General features: G+C 34.8%; 1 protein-coding gene across 1 annotated transcript in view; it reads left to right on the top strand.

Moving 5' to 3' along the window:
- The first annotated feature begins 7,499 nt into the window (after window positions 1–7,499).
- The window catches only part of LOC137394250 (vacuolar protein sorting-associated protein 16 homolog), a 28,679-nt gene continuing 23,093 nt past the window's right edge, over window positions 7,500–13,085 (top strand). Inside the window, exons 1-4 of the mRNA XM_068080975.1 lie at window positions 7,500–7,694; window positions 9,552–9,640; window positions 11,474–11,568; window positions 12,848–12,979. Of these exons, the coding sequence (XP_067937076.1) occupies window positions 7,642–7,694; window positions 9,552–9,640; window positions 11,474–11,568; window positions 12,848–12,979 (369 nt within the window). The 5' untranslated portion in view covers window positions 7,500–7,641. The remainder of the gene's footprint in view (window positions 7,695–9,551; window positions 9,641–11,473; window positions 11,569–12,847; window positions 12,980–13,085) is intronic.

Below are 13,085 nucleotides of genomic sequence, written 5' to 3'. Positions count from 1 at the left end.
TATTAATTTATCGGTTTGATTGTTACATATAAGTTCTATTTTTACATTTACTTTTTATATATGTAATGCATTTGTACTATTGATATACAGAATTAGTTGGTTTTATGGTTATTTTTGAGTCCTGAAACACACTAAAAACATTTCAATGTATTCTTATAAGAATATTTGCTCAAATACACAACAGTCTCAATACGCAAAGTAAATATCGAACAGATTGCATATGTCAAGGTTTAACTGTAGTTTGTTAAAGGAATTTAAAAATTTTTGCAAAGAGCAACTCAGCGGTTCCAGTTAAGGTGTGAAAATTTGCTGCTCTTTTGCCCTATGTCAACCATTTAGTCATCTTTCGTAATATACTACAAAAAGTAAAATTGGATGTTTTAGTTAATGATTTCAACAACGTTGTCTTAGGAATTACTGTAAGTGTATTCAACTGTTAACAAGAGAAGAAAACTTGAACAATAAAGAATAGGGATTGCAAAAGTGAAAATAATGCAATTATTTTCAAATGCATGTAACGTTGAACAAAAACAGCAAGAAAGTAGACCAGCAATTATTACGAGGGGCAGTCAATAAGTAATGCACTCAAGCGCGAATAACAGTTTTTCTTGAAGCACAGACCTAAAATGATGCATCAACAAAGTTGAAACGGTGAAGATTGAGAAGGAGAATGTACATGTAATTTTCTTTTTTCAACTGCTGTGTTCCACCATTTAAAAAGATCTTGTCTGCAGCTGTGTAGCAACTAGCAAGTATATCTTTTAGCCCTTATTTCACGAAGCAGCCTTCATAGTTTGTCTTTGGAGTAACGCTTCCTTCTCAAACTTTTCTTTAGTAGACTAACTAGGTGATAGTCTGAAGCCGCAAAATCAAGAAAATAAGGAGATTAAAATCATTCAACTAGAGCTGCCGATTGCCTCACAGGTCTTCAAACTCATGTGGAGTTTGGCATTTTCACGTAGTAACACTTTGTACATGTTAAAGTGGAGCCTGACCTATCAGATTCCTGCTATTAGCTTTCAAGTATTACATATAATAAATAAATGTGTTAGTGTTAATAGTGGTCTTTTTTGGGTGAATTAAACTATTATTAGTCCAGTAACATTCTAAAGCATAGTTGCCATGACTGCCTTCGGGGTTTGAAGCTTTTTAGTTTTTGTTGAGGTAGAAGGACACTACTCAAGCAAACCTGTTTTGGATTTAGGTGCTAAATGGTGTACACATGGTCTCATTTTCTGCTACTTTTCAATTGAAGAAAGTCTCATGATTTTTCAAAAGCTTATGTTGGCCAGGAACCCATTTGACAATTACTTTAGAGTACCTTAGATGCCTAACAATTTTAACATTATTACTTTGACTAAGATCCAAGAATAAAGCATTGCTATCATTGGTGTACACTAATCCGTTTTTATCATCTGATCAACAGTTGCTATTGCATCAATTTTACTACAGGTGAAGGCCTTGCAAATTTTACTACAGTTGAAGGCCTACCAACTTTCACTACAATTGAAAGCCTACCCACTTTCACTACAGTTGAAAGCCTACTAAATTTTACTACAGTTAAAGGCCTACCAACTTTTACTACAGTTGAAGGCCTAGCAAATTTTACTACAGTTGAAGGCCTACCAAATTTACTACAGTTGAAGGCCTACCAAATTTACTACAGTTGAAGGCCTACCCAATTTCACTACAGTTGAAGGCCTAGCAAATTTTACTACAGTTGAAGGCCTACCAAATTCTACTACAGTTGAAGGCCTACCAACTTTCACTACAGTGGAAGGCCTACCCACTTTCACTACAGTTGAAGGCCTACCAACTTTTACTACAGTTGAAGGCCTAACAACTTTTACTACAGGTAAAGGCCTACCAACTTTTACTACAGTTGAAGGCCTACCAAATTTTACTACAGTTGAAGGCCTACCCACTTCCACTACAGTTGAAGACCTACCAAATTTTATTACAGTTGAAGGCCCACCAACTTTTACTAATGTTGAAGGCCTACCCACTTTCACTACAGTTGAAGGCCTACCAACTTTTGCTACAGTTGAAGGCCTACCAACTGTCTTTCTGTTATTCAATATCACTTTGACTAGGCTCATATGCATCAACCTTTATTCTCTTAACCTATTTGTTGCACTATTTGTGACATAGTCAATAGAAACATCACCATAGACCTGACAACGCCGCCTTCTGACATTTACAGGTGCTTCCTTTCGCAGACGAGAAATTCTATCACAATTCTAGGTTTCTCGATGCGCGCTACACTGAAGGGCATTTTCAAAATAGCTGACAAATAATGAAAAATGCAAAGCCAGTTTATAAAAGTGTTTTACAATTAATTAATTCCATTTGTAAAATTCTGAATTAGATCAATGAAGTAGGTTGCAGTTCTTACAGGGTACAGCACAGAAAAATAATTTTCTGTGTATAACTCAAAGTGTTCTGTATATGGTTTATGTGTGCTTTCCGCTAGCTTTTTTTGCTCTGCATTCAGATTCAGCTTGTAGCTATTATAGCTTGATAGCTACCTAGCAGCAATATGTGTCGCAAGCTCATGTGAGAAAAGCGTAGATCTAAGCAAGGTGTGCAAAACTAACAGCATCTGCGTCCTACCTTAGTACTATAATTGCCCGGGGAAAAGATTTTAGTACTTTTATAGTGCAACTCAAAATATCTGTAGTAGCAGATTGAAAATATTGGACAGAAAAGTTGGCCATAATCATCATCCAACCTGTTAGAATGGACACAAATAAAACCCGAAATATATCACTAGCAGCATAGGCTTTTATTTGAAAATTTTATTCATAATACAGTAATATTAGTATATTTATATAGTGTAGTTATTTAATTAGATAACAAATTAGTTATTTAATTAGTTATTAGAAATGTCGACGTCCCTAGTTAGGAAGTGTGTAGTGGAGGCCAGCGAAACAGGCCGGTTAAGCACACTAACAATTAGTCAGCCAACCAAGAAATGACAAACCGGCCAAGTACAATTATCATGGCAAAAGCTTGCATGGTTAAAGCCGGCCTGGCTTTCAAGGCTAAAGGGGTTAGTCTCAATAACCGGGTCAGGCAGAAGTTAACCCGGCTATCAAAACTGAGCCCCTGCCATGCATGCGCAATCGACTGAGCTTCACAAAGGAGCGGAGCTTACCAGGGGAAATTATATGTGAGTAGCCTAGATGAGCCCAGGAAAGCAGAGCACCTGGAAGTCTCATACCGTGCAGTTCATTGCTGTTTATTGTATACTCTGAACTGTATAATTTATATATATTGAGAAATATATATTTTGCTGTTGGTCTCGAGTGGTTTGGTTACTTGTGAAGCAGTAAAGGGATGCTGTGGTGTCATTTACAATATCAGAGCTTTGATGCATTTGTTAACTGGAGGGAAACAGTAAGTTGACTTTTTGAGCTATATTGTGCCATGATAAATGAACTGCCCTCTGTGACAGCTCATGTATGACAGTAGAATTAACTAAATGCAGCCTATAAAAGAAAATTTGAAACGTCCCTCTAAACTTAGTTTTGATAGAAGTCCGTCTGAGAACTGGAAGTTTGGAGGAAATTTTAAAAACTATTCAACAGCTATTTGGGTGTTTCTACTGAACCACAGCCTGCTAAAGGTGTTGCAATTGTGAAGAAGCAAGTTACGCCTTCATACTACTAGAGATTAGAGGCTAATCGCAATGTTTTTTTTATTAAGGAAAAAACTAATGAAGTCTTTTCTTAGCTTAAAGCTCAAGCAAGAAAGGGTGAAGTTGTGATAGAAGATGTTTTTCACATGTCTCAGACTTACTGTAATCATAAAAAGAGCTTGATGACTGATATTTATTTTGGAACATTAGTCAATCTGATGGTGAACCTGTGGATTTATTTGTCAAGCAGATTTGCTCTCCATCCCTTGCTTGTTCATAACCAAAAATCACCTCAAACACATTTTTACTCATGACTCAAACCAACTGAAACATATCTCAGAACAAGCGGTATTACAAAACCTACCAGATATACCTATTCATTTGGATGCCTTTGAGAGAATTAAAAACCAAAAACAATAAACACTTGGTTAAGCGCTTAAAATACACATAGATAGCTCCTGTCATAGTTTGTAAACAGTGACTCCCACTGAAGTCCGAAAAACTAAAACTATTCACGACATAGACCGTGATAACAGATGACACAGCAGAACCTGATCCTGTTAGTTTGAAGTCATTTGCAGCCACAACATTATCCATTTGATGACACAACAGGAATACCAATGCCATGTCAGAACAGCTTACAAAAACATCTGCGTCACTCACAAAAGACCTTGATCCAGCAAAAATGTTCCAACTTTGCAATACAACAATGTTTACGCAGTAAACGAGCTGCGGTAGATCGCACTCTGTCAGTACATTCAAATGCGTGTCTCATTTTGAGAAGGAAGCATGTACTTTTGTTTTAGATGTTAAGAACTAACCACAAAACACAACGCCTTTTATTTAGTGACCGTAACCCATTTAACTAATTATTACTGCCGTAGCAGTATGCAAACAAACTAAACATTAAAGTTGCACTTGAATTTCAACATCGCAAGAAATCTGAAAGTCTGAGTTGATAACAACAGCATGTACTAAAACCAGTGCAGTTAAATAACAGAAAAGCAAAGAACCAGTCACAAGCGTTAGGATATAAACTCTCTAGTACAAGTAAGATTAAAACAAACTTATTCGAATTAAGCTATTTGACACTGTACGTATTGGTTAAAGAATAATGCTAAAAAGCATAAGCGATTTGTTTGATAAGCGATCAACAGAACTTAGAAGTCTTAGCAACTGTTAGTACCCGTGCATTATACATAAAGGTACTTCGATCTACCGTCATTCGCAAACAACTGGACCAAGACACACCATTAAGGTTGAATGACTACTAGATTTGAATGTGTAACAATTGTTTCACCTATAAAAATAAGTGTATCATAATGTTTTTCTAGTTGGCTTCATCTTAACTCTTTTGAGGAGAAATGACCAAAACTCCGTTTATCAGTTCCGCGGGAAAACGAAATTTCTGTTGATTTTGGTAGACATTTATAAAGCTGTTGCCTAAAAACAATATACAAAGGATATGTGGGTTATTAATTCCTAAATATTATCGAAAAGATATTAATCTATGTATTACTATATAAAACGAATATCTGAGAGACGTCGCTTTCTGCTACAAGCTGAAGAAAAACAAAATCATGATTCCTTCAAAAGAATGGAAGTTGAAAAAACCAATCAACATGTGGCTCGATGTTCATAACGGAAAAATGAAGTTTTATTCAACCCTGCAGTCATTAGTGATCTTTTGACTGATCAGCATGATAATAATTTAGATGATGGTAGTGATGTAAACTTTCAAAACTTGGAATATATAGAGCAAAGGGATGGTTGTGGTAGCTCAGACGATGATAATGCTATATCCACTCATGCTGTTGTGGTGAATACTAAAACAGTGCCGCATAGTAGCAACTCCAATACAAGTAATACCCATGCTACTAGCTCTAATCCACCAATTTTTACAATGGAGTTATCAGAAGATAAAGCTCATGTACCCACACAAGCTTTTAATGGTTGGAAAATTGTTACTGACTTAGATAGTTACAAGCCTGCGTCACTCCACAATTTCTCCTTTTACACAAGGCCCAAATTTACACCACCTACTTATACTTTACCGCTGTAATATTTTGATTACTTTTTTCTTTCTGCTGAATGGAAATAATTTATTGGAGTTTATAGTAGCAGAAACTGACAAGTACTATGAGTACGTACACTTGTGCAAAGATGGGAGTTCTACACCACGGTCTAAACTGCATTTATGAGAAAATGCTACAGTGAAGCGACTAAAGGCATTTATTAGACTGTGTTTAAACAAGGGTTTATGGAAAGCTCCAAATGATGCGGCTTACTTTGATAGAACATGTCACAGCCAAAACCACTCAGTATTTTGAGAGACAATGAAGCAGGACACCTTCAACCTAATGCTCAAATTTTTACATGTTTCTGACAGCTATAGTGAACCTCTACACTCAAGCAGATGTTATGATCCACAATAAAAATATAGGAAAGTTCTGGAACATTTGACAGCTAGGTGGCAACAAGGTTATGATCTCTTCAAAATAATCTTTATAGAAGAAACAACCATGGGTTTCAATGGCTTTTACTGTCTAGTCAACAACATCCGCATAAAAAAACATCACCAGTGGAGCCCAAAGGAGTACAATCTTGCCGACTCGAAGAGTGGATATGTGCGCAATACTGTCTACCATACATCAGACCTCAAAGTATCTAACAAAGGGCAGTCATTCAATGTCTGTAATAAACTTTTGGAAAATTAGAGTGGCAAAAATCACCATTTGGTAGTTAATAACGATGACACTAGCCGAGTTTTCCGTGAAGAAATGCTCAGAAAGCAAATATATAATACTGGCACAGTACGTGCAGGTCGCCGAGGTCTGCCTGATGGCATCAAAGCTAAGCTGTCAACTAAAGGGGAGATGAGAGTGATGAGAACTGGACAGATCTGCATTGTTTTGAGCAAGCAGGAAACAATCACGTATGCTGTCTACACACGCTTCTGCAAAGACTTGCGAGAAGACACTTTGGTCAAAACATTACCAACTGTAGTGGCAGAATACAAGGCTGGAATGGGCAGCGTCGACATAGCTGATCAAATGACCGACACATATGCTTCTGAGTAAAAAAACAATGAAATGTTGAAAGAAAATGTTCTTCCCTCTTCTTGACAGAACAATGACTAATGCATACACATGTATTATGCATAGCCAGCCTATAAACTAGATCCCAACGTCACAAAACCAATGGAACATTATAACTTTGTTGTAAAAGTAATTGATGACCTGCTCGTTGGTTAGCAAGAGCCTCGAGATTATGTTAGTAGACCTAGCCTGGGAAGTATGCAGTCTAGATTTAAAGCTAAACATTTTTGTGAAACAACCCCCAGACAAAAAGCGTAGTCTGCTTTTTGTAGCAAGAGCAGGGTGGCGGCTACAAAGGAACACACATTTCAACGTAGCGTTAGACTCTGCCAAAAAGAATGCTTCCAAGCATTTCCTATATATACAGTAACTGTTGTAGTAGCACATATGTAAATGAATGTTTATGGACAAAATAATTTGTTAATAGAAATAAATTTTATTTCAAGCTACGTATGTGCATAGAATGTCGATTTTATTTAATGTTTGAAAAAATTACACGATTTTCGGGAGACGTACCGGGCGAAAAAGTTAATGACAGCCAATTATTACCAAGGACTCTAGCGTAATTGCACGCCCGGGTTTTGCTGCGCTGAAGCGCTTTTTGTTACAGACCGATCTGTAAAAACCAACATCAGAGCTGTTAGCCAATGAGCGAGTAAAATTAGATAAGTTGTCCAATGAAAGAAACACCATTGAACGCACCGAACCCACTTAATGCTATTTTCTCTTGTTGGTCACATGACTCCCCAGTTTGCGGACTTGAGAAGGAAGACTGCGAGTTTGCAAGTTTGCCTATTTCCGTTCTTAAATATCAAGCATGAAAAGTGTTAACGTCTTTTATGAATACGACTGATAAGTTATAAGTATCACTAATTTTATTGTAGTGCATATTTGGTTTGCACAATGACAGAATTTATGACATCTGAATGGAGCTCTTTGGGGGATGTGTTTTTTAGGTAAGGATGGTAGTAGAAATATACTTATTGTTATGCATTACGTATACGAATTGAAAATATCAAAAAGGTACAATAACAAATTAGTAAAATGTAGCCTTTTTTCATTTTACTAAATACTTTCACCTGCTTACAAATGCCAACGTCCAGCGCAAAGACTAGCTTAGTGATATTATTAACTTGAACCTCAACATTCATACAATTTTTTATGTTTCATGGTTTTGTTGTAGTTATTATTAGTTTATGCATTTTCTATGTGGTTTCTTTGGTACTCATAATGAAATAAAATCACACACTCGTACATGTATATGCTTGCCATTACCACATTTGGCACTTCTTTCAATTGTATCAAGTTTCTAAATTCTTAAAATGTTGTTATCCATTTTTGTTAACATTAATTAGAATTGGTGATTTAATTTTGATCATAGACTTGATTAGAACAATGTTGAAATGGGGTGGTTTTTATACAGTTTAGATGTCGTTTTGCGAGTAATAGTTGATGCAGATTCAACCAGATTGATAGGCTTTGATTTGAAAGAGTGGAAATGTAATTTTGGTGAATTCTACATTTGCTCCCATCTACACTCATCTCTGTTCAACTTCATTTTAAATGCTTTGTGTTTCCAATTGGTTGTGAGCAACTTTTCTTGTGCATTATGCTTTAGTGCTATGTTAACTCCTTGATGCAGCTTAAGATTGTTAGACAAAATTGTCTATTTGAGAAAGTCTGAGGCTCAAACATTTAGAGTTTCTGAGATGGTAGAGTTTCTAATATCAAGAGTTTGTACAAATATTGTTCAGTGGAGTACTGTAAATTGCTACACGATGTGTTATGCATTGTAGCTATAAGAATGATCGATGACTGTCACAAGATGCTTTGGTTTGTTAGATGATTCCTATAAATATTACATGATTATTATTTTTTATGCACGGAAGTGCCATAAACTTACTTTGAGTAATTCTTGATTTTAAAAGAAATTTTGACTTTTTAGTTGGCTCGCATACGAAAATGGCATTTATGCAACAAGTTATTGCTTGTGAACCTAATTGAAAGAGGGCAATATGCATAATCTTTCGTTTTTATAATATTTTATTTTTTAGTACTGACATTATTTATCAGGCTTGAGCTATGTGACCTAAATTGACCCTCATTTAGTAAAAACTGAGTTGTAGAGCCGAATGTTTCTGCAACTTTGTTGTTCAGCAATGGTGTTAGTGCAAATGACTCGAATGATGCATTAGTGATTCAACTTGTGGACCATAAATCGGACCAAAGTTATAGCGAAGCCCTTTTTTATCAAGCTATTTAAATTGACCATAATCACGAATTTCATGATAAATTTAAGCCTGTCAATTTTTTTACCATTTTATCAGATATTATTTAAATAAACTTTCAATAGTTCAAATGGTTTTGGAATCTCACAAATGATTTAAATAATACGGTAATTTACAAACGAAATTGAACCATGATACCACCTTTCTATATTATTTATTTTATGTTGTTTTGCTCAATTATATAAAAACATGAGTGTGAGAAAAAAAATTAAGTTAGCAATGCATTCAGTCCAATTTGAAGTAAAGGATTTTGGGGCAAGTTTGGGCACATTTTTTATGAAGGTTTTTCGAAATTTAACAGTAATTAAAGTGAGTTCTGAAAGTAGTTGCTAGTTTATGAAAAACAATTTTTCAAGTCACTAAAGAATGAAGATTTACAACAGATTTGCATTTAATGTTCTGAATCGCAAAGATTTGGTCTTCATCCCAGTTTTGTGATCTTAAGAGTTCTCACATTAGAGGAATAGCGAGAATAACAACAGCATAAGATGATCTATTGTTGTAAAACTATTGATATCATTGCAGAAAATTTGAACTTTATCGAATGACTTGGGTGGATCACATGAATATTTCTGAATACTATGTTGCTGGAGCTCCGTGTGGTGGTCCTATTGGTAGGTTCCCGTAACAAGTTCTTCCCATAATTAAAGTTCTTAGAATTTTCTCAAGCTAGTGTTTCCGGGATTCACTAGGTCAAACAAGTTAAATTGTTTTCTGTCTTTTACAAGTATTAGCCAGGAAATTGCCTTCTTGATTCTTGTGTGAGCTTGTTGCTAATGTGCGTCTAGACAGTAAAACGATTTTAATTTTGGTGGACATCTCTGTATGACACCATGCTCCTTGGACAGCTATTACATGTGTTTGTGTAGTATAGTTTTTATTTTCCACAATTATTGTTCTATTATCTAACCAAGATTGAAAACACATTTGCTTCCTTACAACTTTTTGAAGAGGCATTGGGATTTTACTAAATGTTGCATTGGGCATTATCGAAGCCCTGTGCTTTACAAACATTGCTGTGTTCAATACAATTTGTTTAATTCAAATGACACAATATTTATTAATGCTCTTACCCTTACACAGGTATGCGTTTATTCAGATCGAACTATTCAGATAAATTATTGTTAATGCTGTTACCAGTTACCACTTACCCTTACACAGGTATGCATTTATTCAAATTAGATTATCCAGATAAATAATTATTTGTTAGTAACTTTCTCCAAAGAAATCTCAGTTTTATTGAATGGTTTTCTAATGTTTTATAGTATCTTTATTGAACCATCAAACTTACACACATAAATTATGTTTAGTTTAGTCTTTGCTGTCAACTTGCTTTATTATACAGATGTTTAATATTTGATGGGATCATTTTAGGTAACAGATCTTCTTAAATTGAAAAATGCCGTAGTTGTAGTATTAGTACATAAAGCAACCAGTTTTAAAAATACTATCTTCCTCACATGTAGTTTTTATTCATTGGTGATTTATTAGGATGTTTTGTTGGTCATTTAAAGATAAATTTGCATGAAATTTTAGTATACTTTATCAAAAAGTATCGGTATTTTTCTATCATTTGTGATTGTGTTTGAGGTGATCTGACTGCCAGGATGTTTATAGATAGATTAAAATTAACAAAACTTGATCACAGTTAAAATGCTCACCAGAAAAATACATTTCTAAAGTGATGTCAGTAGTCGTGTTTCTTGTTTGTCCCTCGTTATGACATCAGCTAATGTGTTCAAGTTGCCGTGTTACTCGTTTTTATTGACATATATTGGTATTTTATTTTGTTTTTGCTCTTGATTGTTAAAATAAAACTTCAAGTAGAGCTTCAGATACATTTTATAGATGTTTCAAATAATTTACGGATAGGTTGGTTGGAATTGTTTGACTTTCCCTCTAAAAGCTGTGTAAACATATGAGTACCCGAGGTCTATGAGACTATATTTATCACATTTAAACATTTTGAATTTTAACTGCTATCAAGTTTTGCCGCTTTTAGTCAGGAAACATCCTGTCAGACAGATCATCTCAAACATCAAAAACAATCTCAAATGATAGAAAAATATCGATACTTTGTGATAACATCTATTAAAATATTGTGTAAGTTTATCTTTAAGATACGTATATTGGTGTTTAGCTTAATGTTATTTTCGTTCACTGTAAAAAGGTGTGTATGATTGTGTGGTCAAGTACTAATTCCATCAAAGACAGTGCTTTTCTACAGTTGCCCAAGTACAAAGTTCACTATACACATGTACATGTAGCTATAAATAGCGCTCATGGAGTCAGTGGTATTTTATTCAAGCAACTTATAATGTTTTTACTTTGCAGGCATTTTTAAGTGTGTGAGGGTCATGTTTTGTGGCGCCTCATAGTGGAGTACTATTTGTTTTTTGGCAGCAATCCTGGTAGAAAACTTATGAATTGTTTACTTCTATCTTCAGCTGTTATGAAGAAGCCGATGTACAATTCACGTTCCGATGGTAAGCAGATTGTGTCTATGTATAATGCTGCTGGGAGCGTACTTCACCAGTTTAAGGTGAGCTTTCAGTTGTTCTACTTTTCTGCTGATTCTCGGAAAAAAGAAATTTTAAAAATAATGCGGTTTTAAAAATTATTTTTGTGTAAACTGCTCTAACTATAATTGTGAATAATATCAATTTGCATTGTTTTAGTGCATGAAGCAGTGATGTCACAGTATAAACTCTCTTGGAGAGTTTACTTCCGACTTGTAATTTTTTATTTCTTTGTTTTAATATAATTTTCTTAACAAATTTTGTTATTTCAAGAGTTTGGGCCAACAACTATGGTTGCTCTGGGGTTTTGCCAAACAATCGTATCTGGAAGTCAAGTCGCAAACATCTGATTGGTTAAACGGTGTTAGTCTTTTTGTTTAAATAAATAGAGCATTATGCCCTAACGTTTTTAGATTCAAGATGATTATATATTAAAATATTTTTATGATTTGTCCTCTGCTACGGGAATGAGTATAAATCATGTTTATTGTGGTATCTCTCTGATTGTTTAGAGATTAAGTAAGTATCATAAATGAAAAGTCTACATTTGATTTCCAAAACATAAATTTCAATTCTAAAATTAATCGCAGCGTGTTGCTTATTCACACGTATTCATTAGTAATATTAAACAAGCTGAATGGTAGCTATCGCTCTCTTCCTTATTAAGCCTTTGCAATTGATGAATGAGAACTAATATATGTATATTTAGTGGTCCTCGTTGGACAGATTATAATTTCCATCGTAATTTCTTGTATCCGACATCAGCTTCATTTAAGATTCATTCAAAAGAAGTCAAAGTTTCATCATAAATAAAGAATGACTTTTAAATAAATGTTAAATTATCAGAAATGATGAAGTGCAGTATGGGTGTGAAAGACTTATTTTTGTGGGATAAAAGCAGTTGTTTCAAATGTCCCAACTTTCACGAAATCCCAGAATTCTGTGCATCCAATTGATGAGACGACTGAAACATTGGTTGATATGGGACTTGAACCTATGACATTCAGCTGATTAGACTGACACTCTAACCAACTGAGCTAATCGGCTGCCTTAGAAGAATCTGAATAAATGTGCCAAGTTTTATTAGAAGTTCTGCGCTTTTTAGCAGAGAAAGAGAACAGATGGACAGACAACTGCCAATAATGATATAAATAAAATAATTCATTGCATAAATCAAGTTAACACTGACATCCTCTATATTACCCACATTGTAGAGTTTATCTTTAGTTAATAGGTTATCACCTAGTTGCTAATCTGGAATGTGTGCGATACATGTGGTGTACATATCACGTATACATTTAGTGGCAAGAGGGCGGACAACTCATCAAACTTGGCTGGTCAGCATCTGAGAAACTAATTTGTGTACAAGATAATGGTTTGGTCATCATGTATGACTTATTTGGGCAAGTTGACAGCACATTCGACATGGGTCAGGTATATACATATATCTACTATATAAACGGCAATCGTTGTCTATCTATCTGTGTATCTGTCTGTCCGCCTTATAGAGCGGTCTTTTCTTTTATCGTCGTACGAATTT

Source organism: Watersipora subatra, chromosome 1 (genome assembly GCF_963576615.1).
Source record: "Watersipora subatra chromosome 1, tzWatSuba1.1, whole genome shotgun sequence".
Taxonomy (NCBI): Eukaryota; Metazoa; Bryozoa; class Gymnolaemata; order Cheilostomatida; family Watersiporidae; genus Watersipora; species Watersipora subatra.
This window is presented reverse-complemented; position numbering and strand designations above follow the sequence as displayed.